A 21,067-nucleotide genomic window follows, 5' to 3' on the forward strand; every position below is an offset into this window, starting at 1 on the left:
TAACCCAAATCATGAAACTCTTGTTACAATGGTTTGAAAGTAAAAGATGGCTCAAGGAAAAGCTTGCAATAGTTAGAATGTACAAAAGTTATACCTGTATATAAAAACACACAAATTACCATTATTCTCGATATCAAATTTATACACTTCTTAATTTGATAAAATGCAAGGCAATTTTCCAAGGTAAAGCTTGAAAAGCACACTCCTGTAATTAAACTTAATAACCTGAAGCTCTGGTAATAATTAGACTTCTGTGCTCTTATAGGTTCACCTATATTTTACCAGCAGGCTTATGTTTGAACGTGACTTGGCATAATTCTTCTGTCCTTTGAAGATATGGTACAACTAATTTACCATCAAAGGAAATCCATGCAAATGTGAAGTTTCACATGATTTATTAGAAATGTAAAATAATCTTAAAGAGAAAGAAATTCATGCTTTTTTTTCTTTTGAAAACAACCAGAGATTCGAGAAAGTACAATTACACTTTAACTCTTTGGGTGACCTTGGGAGCCTGCAGCATGATTCCAGAACCCAAGAATTTTGATGGCATCAGGTTAAACATGGGGAAGGAAAGACCACCTATCACCTCCAACACCTGATAAATCAACACTCCACCATGCTGAACATCACTTTGAGGATAGCATGGACATAGAATGTAATCTGGCAGCATTGTGTATGGCATGGTGCTTCTGCTATTTAGAATGTATGTAGCCCTGTGTTGTAGTTTCATCAAGTTGATCTCTCACTTTTAAGTATGCCTGGTGCTGCTTCTGAAATGCTCTTCTACTCACCTCATTAAACCAGGTTTGATCCCCTGGCTTGATGGTAGACTGAGGCATATGCTACATCATGAGGTTACAGATTCTGGTAGAATGCAATTCTGCTGCTGATTGCCCTCAGTGCCTCATCGTTTGGAGCTACTAGATTTGCTCTAGCTCTATCTTGTTTGCCGTGGGGGTAATGCCAAATAATATCTTGGAAGGGGACCTCTTTTTGAAGACAACATTTCTTCTCCATGTGGATTGTACGGTGGTCACTGCCATAAAGAGTTAGTCCATGACTCGTAAATGGGAAATGATGAGGTCAAGTTGGTTTTATTCTCTCGGTTCTTTCACAACCTAACACAACCTAGTTTGACAGTCATGTCCTTCTGGACAACTTGGTTAGTTGCAGTATTACTGAGCTAGTCTTGGCAATGGATATTGAAATCTGCCAGACTATGTTCTACGCCCATGCCAGTCTCAATGCTATTCAAAGTGATGCTCAGCATGGAGGAGTGTTGATTCATCAGGCGTTGGAGGATGGTAGGTGATATTTCCCTCCCTGTGTTTGACCTCATACCATCTAAACTCACCAAGGCTTCTTTGATGGCACCTCACAAACCCATGTACTCTACTAACACAAAACTAAATTGCTGATCCTGTATCACCACAGGATCAATATCCTGGAACTCCCTACACCATAGATGGGAGCACCTTCACTGTAGCAGTTCTAGAAAGTAGTTCAACACCTCCTTCTCAAGAACAATTAGGGGTGGACAATAATATTTGTCTTGCTAGTGATGGGGTATGTCACAGCAAGAATATCTATTTGGATACAAGTTCTATACTGCTTGAGCTCTGCAAATGTGTACACGTTGCAGCGCCAGGCTACAGAGGCAAATAGAATTAGATGCACATTCAAACAAGAGGTCTTAAAGCCTTGGTGGTTAAGGGAAATGTAGGAAGAGTTAACAATAAAATTAATAGATTAACTTTTCTGAGCCAATATCATAATGGACCTCTTTAAACACTTTCAACGAAAAGTAATTACAATTAGCCCACAGGAAAATGTTATATATGCCTTCATTTGCATTTTTGAATCACATTAGTGCCATGAACCAGGTCAACTTGATATTATTTAAGCATCATTCATGCCACATGATGTGCTAGAAATGCACTTTGATTCTGTTACTTTTTGTTTGAAATCCATGCAGTTTGTTAAATCCTGAAGTGGTTAAAATACCAAAAAGTTGCATCGGTGCCCTCTTGCAGTAGCCAAGGTACATTCCCTTCTACATTCAACGCAACAAAATCATTTCAAGTTTGAAACTTATATTACTTGCAATAGAAATTCAGAGGGCAGAAAAAGTACATATTTGCACTGCCTCTTTCACCATGGCTATTGTAAAAACAAAAGAAGAACAGTATAGCACATGAACAGTCCCTTTAGCCCACCAAGTCTGTGCCAACACAGATGCCTCTCTAATATTTTCTTGCCTCTATATGGTCCATATCCCTTTATTCCCTGCCTATTCATGTATCTATCCAGATGCCTGAGTATTGCCATAGAATCTGCTTCCACCACCTCCTCTGGCAGCGCGTTCCAGGCATTCACCACTCTGTGTGAAAAACTTGCCCCTTACATCTCTTTTCAACTTTCCCCCTTCACTTTCAACCTATGCTCCTGAGTAATTGACCCTTGGAAAAAGACTCTGACTATCCACTCTATCCAAGCTTGTCATAATCTCTGCAACTTTAACTCAAATATTAAGCACCACAGTCACAACTGAGTTATTGTGGAGCAAATGGAAAAATGATGAAAAACAGAGAATTGTAAAGAAATTTGAGTTTCATTAGCCAAATTTAGCATTTTTGGTAATCCTACTTGCTAAACAAAAAACTTCATTTCACAATTGAGAACAGGTCAGGTCCCTGAACAATAATGAACCGAATGGGAATGTCTACTTAACGCTGCATTCTCTAGCATCAGAAACCTATGGCTTGACAACAAGTTCTTTAGAAGATTCCAATAATCTCAACTTGCTACCACCCGATACATGTTTCAGTGTATTATTTACAAAATTAGCAAGCAATCCTTAGAAAGGATATTAAACTAGAAAGAGTGCAGAAGAGATTTACTAGGATGCTATTGGGACTTGATGGTTTGAGTTATAAGGAGAGGTTGGATAGATTGGGACTTTTTTTTCTGGAGCGTAGAAGGCTGAGGGGTGATCTTATAGAGGTCTATAAAATGAGGGGCATAGATCAACTAGATAGTCAATATCTTTTCCCAAAGGTTGGGGAGTCTAAAACGAGAGGGCATAGGTTTCAGGTGAGAGGGGAGAGATACAAAAGAGTCCAGAGGAGCAATTTTTTCACACAGAGGGTGGTGAGAGTCTGGAACAAGCTGCCAGAGGTAGTAGTAGAGGCGGTTACAATTTTGTCTTTTAAAAAGCATTTAGACAGTTACATGGGTATAGAGGGATATGGGCCAAATGCGGCAATTGGGACTAGCTTAGGGGTTTAAAAAAAAGTAGCATGGACAAGTTAGGCCGAAGAGCCTGCTTCCATGCTGTAAACCTCTGACTCTATGACCAACCTTTCAGGTGGAGCATTCTACTTACTAACAACTCAGTGAAAAAATAATTATCGTCACTGTTTCAGTCAATTAATTTAAATTTATGACCTATAATTATTGACCTATTTACTAGAAGGCATCATTTTTCTCTTATCCATTCCTTAGCTACTGACTCCATCCCTTTCCCTGGGTCAGTTTGAGATCAAGTCAGTCTGTTCACTACCTTGGTGTCACAGCTTTTGACATTATATTCATGCCATCACTATGTGCCTATTTCCACCTCCAGAAAATTACCCAAACTTGTTCCTGCCTCAGCTCATCTGCTGCTGAAACCCTCACTCATGTCTTAGACTCAACTATTCCAACACATTCCTGGCTGGGCTCCCACATTTCACCCTCCATAAACTAGAAGTTATCCAAAACTCTGCTGCCCATCTTAACTTGCAGAAAGCCCTCATCTCTGATCACCCATGTATACTGACCTACATCGGCTCCCAGTCAAGCAAAGCCTTAATTTTAAAATGTTCATCCTCATTTTCAAATCCCTCCATGGCCTCACTGTCATGAATGTGCCTAGTTACAAGCAATACCAAGAATGTAGCAAAACTAGCAGCTTAGAAGCCACCGGCATTTCAAAAGGATACGAGTCTCCCAGTAACAAGATTAGCAGACTTCAGCCAGACCAGAAGATTACATCACCCTTCCAACACCGTAGTTAGATGATTGAACCACCAAAGGAAGGCATACATATGCTAATCTTTCAAAACTACAGAAACTGAGTGGACAAACGCAAATACACAGAGAGAACCATCAAAGGGAAAAATAGTATTATTGCCAACCTTTCGTGGAAATAGGGAGGCAGATTCCACCTAGCAGCCTGTAAGCCAAGTTCTAGCCAGCAGACCAGAAGCAAGCGTGCAGAAACCTTCAGTTAAAACCATATCTTCGCTTTTCTAAGAGACGATCCTCAGAATGACTCCTCAATCATATACAGTGTGTAACTATAAGCTGGCCTTTACTTATAAATCTATTGAAGTGGATGTTGCTTGGGAAGAGGGAAGTCCTGAAAGAGTTCAAGTCTCGTAAAAATCCTTTGAATCAAAAGGGTAATTTCTATCTAAACTGTGTGGGTTTGTTTATCAGTTCCTATACATAACTGTCTTAGATCGTTATAGTCCTGTTCGTGTATATGTGTCTTTTCTTTATTGTAATAAATAGTCTTAATAAGTGTTATATTACATCTGGACTCGTTTACTTTCTCTGACGAAGGGTCATCGAGCCTGGAAATGTTGGCTCTATTCTCTCCCCACAGATGCGGTCAAACCTGCTGAAATTTTCCAGCATTTTCTGTTTTAGTTTGCTTTCTCACCGGGTCTTGCATGTGACTCCTCATACCATTCCTGTAAACAAAATTATACACCACCATGAACCGGTATTCCATGCAAATATCAGCCAGATTTGAGACATTCACTCCTCCCTCCCTCTGTATTCCCCACCAGCCCGAAAATCCTCCAAAAACTCTCGTGTTCTTACAATTTTAGTCTCTTGTGCAACACCAAATTTTAGTTGCTCCACCACTGCTGCCTGTACCTTTAGCTGCCTTGTCCCCAAGCTCAGTAATATGTTCCCGACACCTCTCCACTTCACTTTCATCCTTAAGATACTTCTTAAAACCCACCTCTTTGACCAAGATCTTGGCCACTGCTAACTAAGGTAACCCACAGAATTGAGGGTAAAATACTGACATGGCTGGGAAATGGGTTAAGTGGCAGGTGACAGAAAGTAGGGGTAAAGGGTAGATGGTCAAATTGGCAGGATGTGACTAAAGGTATCCCACAAGGATCTGTGTTGGGGCCAGACAGCGGAGATGATGTATAAAATTACAAAGAAATATTGACAGACAAGGTGAATGGGCAATACTCCGGCAGACGGATTTCAATGTATACAAGTGTGAGGTTACCCATTTTGGACTGAAAAAAGGTAGGTCTGGGTACTTTCTAGATGGTATGAAATTAAATACTGTCCACAGAGATTTGGGGGTTCAGGTGCACAGATCTTTAATATGCCACAAACATATGCAGAAAATAATCAAGGCGGCTAATAAAATTCTGGCCTCTACATCTAAAGGACTGGAATATTAGGACGTGGAAGTTATGCCGCAGTTATACAAAACCCTGGTTAGAACCTTACTTTGAGTACTGTGAGCAGATCTAGGCACCACACCTTGGGAAGGATGTATTGGCCTCGGAGGGAGTACAACATAGGTTTACAAGTATGATACCTGTACTTCAGGTGTTAGGATAGGAGAAGAAATTATACAAATTTGGCCTGTTTTCTCCAGAATGTAGAAGGTTAAGGGTGATCTGATTGAAGTCGTCAAGATATTGATAGGAAAAAAAGTCGATAAAGATAAGCTATTTCCACAGGTTGGAGATTCTTGAACTGGGCGCATAGTCTAAAAAAAAGGCTGGACTATTCAGGAGAGATCTACACTTCTACACACAAAGGGCCTGATTTTACCATTTTCATTCTAAGTGCTGAATCTGGGCGCAATTCAGATCAGACTTGGAAATCTGCTTTCAGGCGCTTCCATACGCACTTAGTGTGAAAAAGATCACGAATCCGAATTGCGCTGTGGGCGGGGCTTAGCGTGCCCAAAACGATTGGAGCTCTGAACTGCACATGCGCAGTTACAAAAAAAATTTGAAAAAGCACGCCCGTGTCAGAGCGCTCCCGGGAGCGAAAAGCATGAGCGATGGCCCCCACAGACATCACTGTCCCCCTTATCCACACACCCCCCCCTCACTACCCAGACCGATCGCGACCCCCTGCCCCCTTCCCCCCCCCACCGATCGCCCGCTCAGTAGCAGCGGACCCCCAGCCCCCCCACCAGAGATGCATCTTACCCGCCTCTCTTCCCCCCCCTCTCCCTCCCCCCAAAGAGAACGATCTGGTGTCACTCCTCCCGCCCCCCAGAGGTACATCTGACCCGCCTCCTCCTTCCCCCTCACCAGAGAATATCTGGCCCACCTCCCTCCCCTCCCAACTAGACAACGATCGGCCCTCCACCCCCCCCCCCAAAACCTGACAACGATCTGCCCTCCCCCCCACCAACCAGACAACAATCAGTCCTCCCCACCCCCACCCCCCCGCCCCCCCTCACCAGAGAAGCCTATCTTGAGAGCTTTTCTTAGGTCACCCCATAACATTCTTTGTTTCAAGGAGAACAGCCCAATCTTTTACAACATCTATTTCCTCATCCCTAGCAACATCCGAGTAAAAGTGCTCTGAACCGCTCTAAGCTCATTACAGCTTTTCTGAAGTCTGGTGCACAGAATTCCCCACAATACTCCAGCTGAACCCTAATACGTGATTCATAAAGTTCCAGCATAATGTCTTTTGTTTTATATTTCATTTCTCCACTTACAACCCTGGCAACCCATCTTATCAACTTAGTGTCACATTTAAGAATTTGTATGCATGGGCACCAAGGTGTCTCAGCTCATTTCACTTTTCGAAAGTCATTTGCAGTATAAATCTTTAAATCTTTCTGTATAAGTCTTCCCAAAGTACATCACTTTATACTTCTCTACATTAAATCCATCTGCCATGCTTCTGCCCATTTCACTATTCTATATATGTTGGGAGCAATTCTCCTGAATAAAATCTAAGGGCTGCTGCCAGTGGGAAAATCAGTGCATTTCCCGCTGGCAGTGCAAATGAGGTGGGATCCAACAACTTTCAAGAATGGAAAAACTGCCCCTGCCTGTGTCGGGCCAAACTTGCCAGACACGTGAGGTTCCTGAATCAGCGATCAGCTATTCAGCTGACATTCAAGTACACTTCCTGCCTTTCCTTTTCTCAGAATAACTGAAGAATAACCCAGCCTCACAACAATGCAGGAAGCACTTCATGATAGATCTTTTACGAAAGCAATCTGTGAGATTTATAACTAAGGCATTACTTCTCGCAGTCTCAACTGCAGCAATATCCCAGAAAAAAAATCACTGAAACCCATATCTGAATTGTTCCTCAAAAATTTAATTAATTAGAAGACTCAGTGAATATTACACACAATGTACATTTAAAATGTGATATCACTGAAATAAACCTGCAGTTTTCCCCATTAGAATTGCATCTCATTGGTTTCACATTTCACATATACACATGATAATAGAATAAGGAGTTGTTCTAAAATTGTAACTAATACAGGGATAGCTATGTGGCACAAGGCACTTGCGTTTTGAGTTTGTGCACCGTACAATTACAAAACAGAGTGTTATAGATTGGCACATATAAAGCCTCACAAGTTACCAGTCTCAGCTAATCATTGGAAGGCAAACACTCCCCACACAGGGAGGGAGAGTTAACCCAATAACAGCAAACCTCCTGGTGACCATCATGTCACTCATAGATGGTGAATGTGGTGAGAAAACCATGAAAAAAAACTTGCATTTTTGCATGACACGTTACCATTTCTTCATGATGTTTCAGAGTGCCAGTGAATTACACTGAAATATTAAGAACTGTTCTTAAGGCAAACATTGATGAGGAGAAAGGATCATCATGCAGAAAGAATCTGGTGTTTTAATTAACAGTTTTCTCATGTAGGATCTGCCATGTTTGTTAAGTGTGCTATTGTCATAATTGTAAGGGCAACAACAGAAGTCAGACATTTGAAACTTCTAAGGGCCAATGAATTACATAATGGCCAATGTCCAAATGGACAAGATTCTACATCCCCATCTTGTATGTCATTTGTAAAATTATTTTGATGTCTCAGTTAATTTATATGAATGGTCCTTCTGAGGATATCATTGGATGGTGTGAGGAAATTGGCTGTAGGTTTATAGAAATTAATAGCAAAGGAGGCAGCCAGTCAGCCCATCAAATGTCTGCCGGATGAAAGAGATTCAATTTTTCAGTCCATGGCATGAAGCCCCTACGATCACGGTACTTCTAAAGCATAGCCGTACATTGCATGTCTTATAAGCTTTCTGCATCTATCCACCAGACACCTCCCCATCCCCACCGACCCCCACTCTCATTAAAATAATTTCACCTTAACTCCTCTTTAATTCTTCAGCCAATCACATTTAATCTATGCCCACTGATGAAGCCTTTGCTAACAGAAGTAGGTCCTTTCAATTCCAGTCTGTCAAGGTCCATCATTTTTTATTTACTTACATTTGATCTTCCCTCAGCCTCCTCTACCTCGAGGATAAAAACCCCAGCCTATTGAATGTTGAAGCTTGGCAGTATTGAAATTGACTGAACTGCTTTGATTGACAGGAGCTAAGAGGTTTCAGAGCAGCTGGGACTTCTGAAATCAAACAAGTGCAATTCCTACTGTAGAATCCCGATTGTATTGCTGTCATTTTGAAGGTTTCTGGTGTTCATGGGGCATGGATTTTAACATGACCAGATGACTTCAAGGATTTTACCAAACAATAATATACAATTTTACCTGAAAAACACCCGAAATCACCATGTAAAGAGTTATTTCCAACTTTTCCAAGGCAACATGGAGAAGACCCCTATCCTGAGGGACAGCCCCCACACCCTTGAAAAACCCCATTCTGCCGCTGGCAGCAGCTGCATAGCCCATGGGCATATTGCTCCTCCTCAGAGGGGAGGTGGGGGGGCGGGGGGAGGTGGTGGGGGGGAGCATCAGGCTTCAATCTCAGTAATTATACTGAAATGTATGTAGATTAGCTTAAATCAGGTTCTCACCCTCTCTGGGTGAGAATCTGATCTCACCAAGTGCAGCAGGCCAGAAGAATTGCAATGGGTTTGACGTCCAACGAGAATCCCAATTTGGCCCTCATGCCCAATTCAGCAGGTCATTGGGAATCGCACCTGAGGCTAGCATCCTGGAGAATTGCCCGTTATTCTGAAGCCTATAACTATTTGCGCTAGTATCTACTACTTTGTCAAAATTTTGCATCATCTGAAAATCTAAAATGCTGCTCCATGCACATGAAATTAGATTCTTTATAAATCCAAAATTGACTACTGGGGAACAGCAAGCAAACCACGTCCCAGTCTGAAAAACAATCATCCAACACTGCCCTGTGATTCCAGCTATTGAGCCAATTTTGTATCCATATCAACAATTTCTCTTTAATTATATCTCCTTAATAAGCCTCCTGTGGCATTTCGTCAAAGACCTTCCACCATGTTGACAGTTACTGCAATACCTTGATCAATCTTCTTTGTCATCTCATCAAAAGAATTCAATCAAGTTCATCAAACATGATTTGCCTTTAACAATCCATCTCCTTGGTTATGCAATTAAACTGCTGTTGATTGGTAATTGAAAGAAGCAAAGGGAGAAACAGTAGAGGCAATTGTCTCCGTTTTTCAATTCTCACTGGTTACAGGATTAACCCATGCCTTTGCAAATGAAAGATTATTTTGTCCCCCAGGTAGAGTTCTTCAATAACCTCCCTACCGTCAACTCAGTAGGGCAGACTGGCCTGGCCTTTTCAGCTTTATCCCCTCTCCCATTTCTTGAATGCAGTTCTCCAGCAGAACTCCTATTTCAATGACAACAAAAAAGCTCACATTTGTTATCACTATTTCTCCCTTTGCTTCTTTCAATCAATTAATTGCATAACTAGCTAAATTGCATGGCTCCTTTAATGTGATGAAGCATCCTATGGTATGTCACAGGAACGTTATAGAATACATGTATGACACTGAGCCACAGAAGGAGATACAAGGGCAGATAGCCAAAAACTTGGTTAAAGAGGTAGGTTTCAAGGAGTGTCTCAGGAAGTGAGGGGGAGAGATACAGGGAGCATATGACAGAGCTTGAGGACAAAGCAGCTGAAGGTACAGCCACCATTGATGGAGCAATTAAAACTAGGGATGCATTCCAACTGTATCAACTTGACATACCAACTTTCAGTCATGTTATTTCTTTTTATCCTGCCCATAATATCCCTGTCCTCTTTCAATTTAATCTTCACATCTACCCATAAGTTTAATGTTTTAGTCATGTTTTAGTTCCGTGCCTCCACAGGAAGATTTCCTTTTGGGTCTCAAATAGGCTTAATATTTGCATTAGTGAACTGCTTACTCGTTTTTTTTATAAGATGGCTTGGGGTTTGCTTGTCTGTACTTTGTAATATCTCTTTGACTTCCAATTTAACTTTTCAATTCTCCCTTGTAATTTCCGTAATTTACCTGGTTATTAAATTAATTTTGCTCCTGACATTTGTCATAAGCTAACTTTTTCCTTTCTATTTTAACTGTCAACCTGTGTATCATCATAGAATCCCAACAGTGCAGGAAGCCATTTGATCCATCAAGTCTGCACCAACTCTCCAACAGAGCATCCCACCAAGGCCCTATCCCCATAGCCCCACGTATTTACTCTGCTAATCCCTCTCACCTACATTTCTTTGGCAATTTAGCATGGCCAATGCACCTAACCTGCACATCTTTGAGTTGTGGGAGAAAATCAGAGCACCTGGAGGAAACCCACGCAGACACGGGGAGAATGTGCAAACTCCACACACAGTCACTCAAGGCTGAAATTGGACCCAGGTCCCTGACACTATGAGGCAGCAGTGCTAACCACAGTGCCACCATTCCATCTTTTTATTTCTGCTGTCACCTACAATCATGTTTTAGTAATCGGCTTGTGCCAAATTCCTACTTAAATCAGTCAAATTGAACCCTTGCCAGTATAGCATTATTACACTTGATGTTTTTTGGTCTCTGAATTATATTCTGGTCACTCTTAGCTAGGTGATCTCTGACAAAAACACTTTTCACTTCCCCAACTTATTTTCCAGAACCAGATTCAACAATGCTCCCTTTCCTGGTTGCACTGGAGAATTGATTTGAGAAAGTTGAACTGCACACATAGAAAGTCCTCTCATTTCATACAATCATAGAATCCTTACAGTGCAGGAGGAAGCCATTCAACCCATCGAGCCTGCACTGACAACAATCGCACCCAGGCCCAATCCCCCTAACACGAAGGGGCAATTTAGCATGGCCAGTCAACATAACCAGCACATCTCTGGACTGTGGGAGGAAACTGGAGCACCAAGAGGGAACATAGAACATAGAAAAGCTACAGCACAAACAGGCCCTTCGGCCCACAAGTTGCGCCGAACAATTTCCTTACCTTCTAGGCTCATCTATAACCCTCTATCTTACTAACCTCCATGAACCTATCCAAAAGTCTCTTAAAAGACTCAATCGAATCCGCTTCCACCTCCACTACAGGCAGCCGATTCCACGCACCCACCACCCTCTGAGTGAAAAACTTACCCCTAACATCTCCTCTATACCTACTCCCCAGCACCCTAAACCTGTGGCCTCTCGTGACAACCATTTCAGCCCTGGGTAAAAGCCTCTGAGAATCCACTCTATCAATACCCCTTAACATCTTATACACCTCTATCAGGTCACCTCTCATCCTTCGCCTCTCCAACGAGAGAAGACCTAGTTCTCTCAACTTATCCTCATAAGGCATGCCACCTAATCCAGGCAACATCCTTGTAAATCTGCTCTGCACCCTTTCTATGGCTTCCACATCCTTTCTTTAATGAGGCGACCAGAACTGGGCACAGTACTCCAGGTGGGGTCTGACCAGGGTCCTATACAGCTGCAGCATTATCTCCCGATTTCTAAACTCAATTCTTCTATTGATGAAGGCCAATATTCCATACGCCTTCTTAACCACAGCCTCTACCTGCGACGCTGCTTTGAGCGTCCTATAAACCCAGACCCCAAGATCCTTCTGATCTTCCACACTGCCAAGCGTCTTACCCTTAATATTATATTTTTTCATCCTATTCGACCTGCCAAAATGAACCACCACACACTTATCTGGTTGAAGTCCATCTGCCACTTCTCCGCCCAGTCTTGCATCTTATCTATGTCTCGTTGCAACTGCTGACATCCCTCTACACTATCCACAACACCTCCAACCTTTGTGTCATCAGCAAACTTGCCAACCCATCCTTCCACTTCCTCATCCAGGTCATTTATAAAAATCACAAAGAGCAAGGGTCCCAGAACAGATCGCTGGGGCACCCCAATGGTGACCAACCTCCACTCTGAAAAAGACCCATCTACAACCACTCTTTGCCTTCTGTGGACAAGCCAGTTCTGAATCCACAGAGCAACGTCCCCTTGTATCCCATGCCCCTTCACTTTCTCCATAACCCACACAGACATGGGGAGAATGTGCAAACTCCACTCAGTGACCCAAGGCCAGAAATGAACTCATGTCCCTGGTGCTATGAGGCACCATTGTGCTACCGTGTCATCCTTAATCCTACTATGATTTTCTTTGTCTATATTCAGGTAATTAAATTCTCTTAATATTACTTCACTTTGTGCAGCATACTTTTGAAATTTGTTCAACAATTTCATCCTCGCTATTTGGAGCTTGATTTAAAAAAAGAGCTGACAATATAATGGCTCCTCTCACGTTCCTTAACTCAAACCAGAGAGATTCAGGTCTGGCAAAGTACTTTCATCAGGCAACATCACCTCCTCTTTTTTCCATCTCTAACATTCCAGAATACTTGGTAACTAACAACCTATACCCAGTTCCCGTGCAGTAGTGGGCCGAAGGGCCTGTTCTGTGCTGTACTGTTCTATGTTCAGTCCTGAGGAAATGCTGCACTATTGGAGGTGACGTCTTTCAGATAAGAACTAAGCTGCATGTCCGGGTACATGTAAGTGAACCTCTGGTATATTTTGAAGATGATCAAGAGAGTTATCCCCAGTGTCCTAACCAATATTTCAATCAATGTCACAAAACAGATTATTGTATCATTAACACATTGTTGTTTGGAGGACTTGGCTGTGATTATATTGGCTGTTACATTTAATACTTTATAACAGTAACTACACTTCAAAACTACTTCACTGGCTGTAAAATGCTTTGAGACGTCCAGTGCTCACAGAGGATACAATAGAAATGCAAGTCTTTTTCTCTTGTTTGAGCCATGTATCTGTTCTTATAACCATGTCAAAATCCCATGTCACAATCAGCTCATCATTAGAAGTTATTTTATAAACATTCATATACATTCAGTTCAATAACTCCATCGTCACAACTGCTATTTTTCCTCAAACCCAAATTCAGATATTCCTAATTTTAATATTTATATCACTCTCTTCTAACCTCACTTCTGTTCCTTTCAGCTGTTTTCTGCCTCCCTCCCCCAGCCAAATTAAACCCTATCGAACAGCACTGACTAGTGAACACAATGAACCTATCATGGATTCTCCTAAAGTCTTTTTTCAACCATTTAGGAAGAGTAAAATTCTGAAAGATTTACCTGACGTCAGGATATTCCCACTAAAAATGCAGAATATTAACCCAGCACTGCAATCTATATTAATCAAGCCTGAGGTGTTATATTCTGCAAATGATACTTACCTTGCCCAACAGGAATGGAACACCGCACTTCCATTGTTAAACTTAATTTGAATTTTTCTATAATACATACGAAGGAGTTCATTTTTGATGCAACATTAACTGCTCTTGATATAAACCTACTGGCCTGGGTAAGATGCTCTATTAGAAAGTTGGTGCAGACTCAATGGGCCAAATGGCCTCCTTCTGCACTGCAGGAGTTCTATGGTTCTTTGTTATTCAAAATTGCCATATGCTCCAATTCTGCAGCAGATAGCATGCAATAAATCCTGGGTTATCTATACTCTTTATTGCATATTGAAGTCTATGACCATCATTTTCCTTTTTCTTTTCCAATTAAAGCATGTAAAATTCTTTCATCTCTTCATAATTTAAGAATTTATAGTTTCAGTATCCTAAAAACTGTGTCAGATGTATTGACGTGCATTGACCCAGACACCAAAAGTGGCAAAGATTGTTCAAAATATGGCTTTATAAGATGCACCAAGGGGAAAAAAACCTCTGGCTTGTCTATCAGCACCCTCAATTTGACTGCAGTGATTTCTTGAAGTATAAAACATTACCAAGGACAAAAAGGCTTCATTTCAATCTTCTCAAATAATGAGAAAGGGACAGCAGATTTTGAGCAATGTAGCATTGCATTATTTGCCTGAGGTGCATTCCTCAAGCCCTCACCTGGTCCTGACCGCAACTCTTCTACTTCACTGATCAAAAGCAGTCAGTTTCAGTGAAGAAGCACACCTTGCTGCTGACTCACCTTAGTGACCCTTGGTTAAAACAGAACTTATGATCTATTGCTTTACCCAACAGTTGCATTGAGTTTCCCCACTTGCTTTCAAATATGTCCGAGACCCAACATCACTTTTAGCAGGTTTAACTCCCCACACGGACTAAACCTGTCTCCCCTTGCCTGTAAAAATTCTGTGCTTTAATTCAGGTGAGAATAGAAACCACCTTCCACTAGTGGAAACTATTAACTATTACCGTTAAGTGATCAACTTTTAAACAAAAGAGAATTTAAAAATAATTGCCTCTATATTCTATCCATTCCAGGTTTGTGACTTGTGAAATGTTGAAAAGTAGCTGATAATGACATTCATGCAGGTATAAAATATTGCTGAAAAGTGAAATATGTTGCAAAATGTTTTGGCAACATGTCACTCTTTACAGCAAAATTTAATTATAAAATAATGCAGATGAAAATATTAGCAAATTATTTTTAATTCTGTGGTGCTCTACTGGTTTTGTAGTATATTTTGCAAAGAGCTTGGATAAAAAACCTGGGCGGCATGGTGGCACAGTGGTTAGCACTGGTGCCTCACAGCTCCAATGATCTGGGTTCGAGTCCCAGCTCGGCTATCTGTGAGGAGTTTGCACATTCTCCCCATGTCTGCGTGGGTTTCCTCCCACACTCCAAAGATGTGCAGGTTAGGTTGATTGGCCATGCTAACTTGCCCCTTAGTGTCCCGGGATGCATAGGTTAGAGGGATTAGCAAGGGAAATATGTGGGGTGACAGGGATAGAACCTGGGTGGCACTGTTATCGGTGCAGACTCGATGGGCCGAATGGCCTCCTTCTGCACTGTTGGGCTTCTATGATTCCTTCTATGAATCCTCCATTTCTATGAAAAAACTAAAACAATAAAAATGAAAAATCATTCCATTATACTGGAAAGCAACAACATTGAAAGTAATCAAACATAGCGAAGTGTCAAATATCTGCACTTCCATTATCCACAAAGCGTTTCTATTGAAGTCATGGCTTAGTGTTTTCCTTAAATCAACTAAAACACAAGTAAGCATTTTAATCAAATTTTCATTGATTCTTGTCTCTTGTTCTTGTGGGATAAGTAACTTTAAATCTGCATTGCCAGTGTCGGGTAAAGTTTGCTATGCATACATTTCCATAATTTTGTTTCAGAACCTGAGACCAGTGAGAATCAGGACTAACATGCTCACCACAAAGTTCAAAAGGTTATCTTACAAAATGTACACTGTCAGCATCACAGTGCAGACAACAAGAATAGCAACGTACACACATCTTATTGGCAAATCAGTTATATTTTAAATGCACAGAAGCAGTGAAAAAGTTCTGAAACATGGATAATTACAATTCCTAGGACACCATCGTCGTCGTATACTTACCAGCAGTCAGTATCAAGCAACACAAGGGATTAACGTGAAACGGAAGAAAAAAAATCAAAAAGTTTACATGAAAGAAAGAGAACACCATCAGTATAAACACAACCAACCTGTTCTGGAGTAGCCATGAAGTTGATAGCTGTATAATGGCGGTCATCATCCTGGGTAAGGCTGAATGTGAACTGATAGTCAATCAAAAGACTGTCTGTGGACAAGATTCAAAAGTAGATCATAAGTGTTAAATTCCCAGAAAGTACAATTTTCTCTTCATGTGCACATTGTAGGAGAACCGAGAATAGAAATTATTTCTTCTCCATTTACAGGAAAGTGATGACAGCTCACTGCTGGCACATGGCACTCTATAGCACAGTAATGGAATCAATAGTAGTACAAGAATAACATTTCTCTCGCATGTAAGGGACAATTTTAAAATCCACATCCTTCATTCATAAATTGAATTGCCCAGCAAAACAAAACATGTACAATAATAGTCCACATACTGCTCAATTCTGATCTTTAAAGTGAAAGATCAACAATACAACCACAGCCACGAACATAGTTTGCAATATCCAGCTCAGGTAAACACATAATGAAATGGTTAAATCTCTGCCTCATCACTTGGTTAACATTTATATTTCTCTTAATATTCAAAGAGAAACACCATAGGCATCTAATCCAAGCACAGGTATTTAATGGATCAAACCACCCCGTTCACTCCCATTTCTGACTTACTGATTCATACATAAAGGGGCCTCAGTTTCTGAATGTTTAATGAACATTTACAACAGTGCATTAATGCATTTCCTCCACATACTAGAATATATATTTAAAATTAGTAAGAAAATGCTAAAGTCTATTACAATAGATACGATAACAGAAACTTAGGAAATATCAATTGGATTAAACAAAGTCAACATGGATTTATGAAATGAAAAAGACAAATCTATTGAAGGTTTTCGAGGACGTAACTAGCAGAATAGATCAGGGAGAACCAGAGGATGTGATGTATTTGGATTTTCAGAAATCTTTTGATAAAGAGGTTAGTACGCACAATTAATGCACATAGGATGGGGGGGGGGGGGTAATGTAATGATATGGATTGAAAACTGTTCAGCAGATGGAAAACAGAATAGGAATAAAAGAGCCATTTTGAAATGGCAGCAAATGATGAGAGGAATACTGCAGGGATCAGTGCTTGGGCCCCAGCTATTCACAATATACATCAATGATTTGGATGAAGGATCCAAATGTAACATTTCCAAGTTTGCTGATGACACAGAACTTGTGGGAATGTGAGTGCTGAGGAAGATGTTTGAAAAGATTTGGACATGTTGAGCGAGTGAACAAGCACACAGCAGATGCAGTATAACGTAGATAAATGTGAAATTATCCACTTTGCTAGGAAAAACAGAATGGCAGACAGATTGGGAAATGTTGATGTACAAAGAGACCTGACTTGTCCTTGTACACATTCAATGAAAGCAAGCATACAAGTGCAGCAAGCATTTAGGAAAGCAAATGGTACGTTGGCCTTCATTGCAAGAGGACTCGAGTACAGGAGCAGGACTTGATACAGGTGCAAGAGTGTCTTACTCCAGCTGTGCAGGGCCTTGGTGAGTCTACATTTGGAATAGTGTGTGCAATTTGGTCTCCTTATTTAAGAAAGATTGCACTTGCTATAGAGGGAGTGCAGCAAAAAGTCACCAGACTTATTCCTGGGATGCCGAGATAGGCACAAGGAAAGATTAGATCAATTAGGCCTGTATTCATTGGAATTTAGAACAATGAGGAAGAATCTCACTTAAACTGTATACAATCCTGATGGGGCTGAACAGACTGGATGCAAAGATGACGGTTTCTCTGGGGGGGGGGGGGGGTGCTGAAACAAGTGGTCACAAGTCTCAGGATACAGGAGGGGGCCATTTAGGACTGAGATGAGGAGAAATTTCTTCACACAGAGGGTGGTGAACCTGTGCAATTCTCTAGAACAGAAGGCTGTGGAGGAAAAAAAAAATCACTGAATATATTTAAGAAGGAAACAGATAAATTTCAAGACTCAAGAATCAAGTGCGTCAGGAATTATGGGCATAGTGCAGGAGAATGGGGTTGAGATCCAGGATCAGCCATGATCAAACTGAAAGTGGAACAGGCTTGTCGGAGCAAATGACATGCTCTTGCTCCTATTTCCTATGTTTCTATCCAATTCGTTAAAGTCAAAAGCAAAATATAGTAAGCAGATCTGAAAAAAATTGTTTCTCTCGATCCATAAATGATGCCTGATCTGCTGAGTATTTCCAATATTTTTGTTTTCAAAGGAAATGTGTTTGCTCTTCATCTTGTATTTTTGTTTAAAAGGGTTATGTTAACAACATAAATAGAAATATGAGAAAACTATTTGCCTCCTTGAGTCTGATCCCTCACTCGATAAGAAGTGTCACAACACCAGGTTAAAGTCCAACAGGTTTATATGGTAGCACGAACCTTCGGAGCGCTGCTCCTTCATCGCTGCTCCGCGCTACCAAATAAACCTGTTGGACTTTAACCTGGTGTTGTGAGACTTCTTACGGTGCCCACCCCAGTCCAACGCCAGCATGTCCACATCACCACTCAATAAGATCATAGCTGATCCAATTGCAGCTTCGATTCCACTTTCCCACCTTGTTGATCCCTCCACTCCTTTGTTGGTTGGAAATCTATCTAACTTAGTCTTGAATATATTCAAGGACCCAGCCTCCACTGCTTTGTGGAAGAGAATTCTAAAGGCTAATGACCCTCAGAAAAAGCACTTCTCACTTGAACCTTAAATGAGAGAGACTCCTTATTTTTAAACTGTGCCCAAAGTTCCAGTTTTCCCCACAAAGGGAAGCATCCTCTCAGCTTCTATCCTGTCAAGTCCTCTCAGAACCTTATAGAATCATAGAATCCCTACAGTACAGGAGGAGGTCATTCGGCCCATCGAGTCTGTACCGATCACAAGCCTACGCAGACCATAACCCCACACATTTACCCTGCTAATCCCCATGAACTAGGGTCAATTTAGCATGGCCAATCAACCTAAACTGCGCATCTTTGGACTACGGAGGGAAACCGAAGCTCCCGGAGGAAACCCACACAGACAGGGAGAAAATGCAAACTCCCCACAGACAGTGACCCGAGGCCGGAATTGAACCTGAGTACCTGGCACTGTGAGACAGCAGTGTTAACCATTGTGTCACTTTTCAATAAGATCACCGCTCATTCTTCTAAACGCCAATGAGTATGAGGCCAAACTGCTGAACCTTTCCTCATAAGACAATCATTTCATCCCAATAAAAAACCTGATATAAGGTAAAAGCAAAGTACTGTGGATGCTGGAAATCTGAAATAAAAACAGAAACTGCTGGCAAAATTCAGCAGGTCTGGCAGCATCTGTGGAGAGAAACAAGAGTTCATGTTTTGACTCCACATGACTCTTCAGAACTGAAGAGGGGGTAGAAACATAATGGATTATATAGTTGGAGAGGGGGGTGGAAGAGTTGGGTAGAACAGAAGCTCAGGGATAGGTCAGAGCTCAGGAGAGACTGACAAATGCATCATGGACACAAGACAAAAGGAGTGTTAATTGTAGCATTAAAGACTAAAGAACTGCTGATAGTGGTATAAAGGGAAGATAGCAGAATGTGTTAATGAGAACAAACGTAGGTGCTCAATGAAAGCAAAACAAGGCAGGCAGTCCTGTGGGAAAGGGGGGGGGGGGGGTGTTTGCATTGGGACAAACCAAGGAAACAAAAAACAAATGGGGGGGGGGGGTCAAGATGGAGGGGAAAGTTGAAAAGTTCACAGTCGAAAGATGTTAAACTCAACATTGAGTCCAGAAGGTTGTAACATGCCTAATCTGAAGAGATGTTGTTCCTTCAGTTTGCATTGCGCTTCACTTGAGCACTGACGCCGAGTTGAAATGGTAAGCATTACGAAGGCTGGAGTCATGCTTGTGCAGAGCGAAGGTGTCGTTTAGTCTCCCCTAGACTGACTGGTGGCTGCTTTGTGGTAGTCATGATGTGGAGATGCCGGCGTTGGACTGGGGTGAACACAGTAAGAGTTTTAACAATACCGGGTTAAAGACCAACACGTTTATTTGGTAGCAAATACCATTAGCTTTCGGAGCGCTGCTCCTTCGTCAGATGGAGTGGAAATGATTTCCACTCCATCTGATGAAGGAGCAGCACTCCGAAAGCGAATGGTATTTGCTACCAAATAAACCTGTTGGACTTTAACCCGGTGTTGTTAAAACTCTTGCTGCTTTGTGGGACAGCTTCACTCTGCAAGCATGATCCCAATCTTCCTGTCACTTGATATTTCAACTCATCTTCCTCTCATGCCCACATGTCTGTTCTTGGCCTGCTGCAATGCAATGTGAATTGAAATCATTCCATTTACGTGGCATTGCAGCTAAGTGATTACCTATCATCACTTTAACACACTTCTGAGCAGGCAGAGTATCAGCAGAACTTTCAGCTCAAGGACAGTTCCTGTCTCAAAGTCTCCCTGTTTCAGTGACCTGCCCAGTGTTTAACCAAACTTGGGTTTGGATTAGGCAGGGAAAAGTGCACCCATTGTGGGATAAGGGGAAGAGGGTAGGGAATACAGTTGCATGTCATAAAGACAGTGAAAAAGGTAGTGGGAATGGATAGCAATAATAGTCAGGAAAGGGGTAGGTAAAAAGATAACAGAGGAAAGGGAAATAAATGGCAATTAAGGCAACAGACATCTAATGTAAATAGTCTATTTAGAAAGCACAAGATGCGACCCCAGCATTCTTTTCAAACCTATCTTGTGAAAAAAAGAAAAGAAAAGCAATCAACCAAATGAAAAGTCAGCTCTTTTCTCTCCTTTCAGATGCTGCCAGACCTGCTGAGATTTTCCAGCATTTTCTTTTTTGGAACCAAATGGGCTGTAAAGCTCACAGAAATGGAAAGTCACATGGAGGCCAGTTTCAAAGACTGCAAAAAGGATTTTTTTTTTAATTTCATGGAATTTTTCCTTTCTTGCATTCGGTTTGTTTGGAAATAACGAATGCACTTTAAAACTACTACTCATGTATATTGAACTACAATATATTCACACACACACACACACAAAAACAGTAAAGGAGGTTTTACTTAGCTTTTGAAGACAAGAAGGTTTATTCACA

At 41.3% G+C, this 21,067-nt stretch overlaps 1 protein-coding gene across 1 annotated transcript in view; it reads right to left on the reverse strand.

Moving 5' to 3' along the window:
- atrnl1b (attractin-like 1b) overlaps positions 1–21,067 on the reverse strand; it is an 887,738-nt gene that overhangs the window by 490,699 nt on the left and 375,972 nt on the right. Inside the window, exon 22 of the mRNA XM_078223252.1 lies at positions 16,008–16,102. Coding sequence (XP_078079378.1) covers positions 16,008–16,102 — 95 coding nt within the window. The remainder of the gene's footprint in view (positions 1–16,007; positions 16,103–21,067) is intronic.

The sequence above is a fragment of the Mustelus asterias genome, chromosome 11, assembly GCF_964213995.1.
Source record: "Mustelus asterias chromosome 11, sMusAst1.hap1.1, whole genome shotgun sequence".
In the NCBI taxonomy this organism is placed as follows: Eukaryota; Metazoa; Chordata; class Chondrichthyes; order Carcharhiniformes; family Triakidae; genus Mustelus; species Mustelus asterias.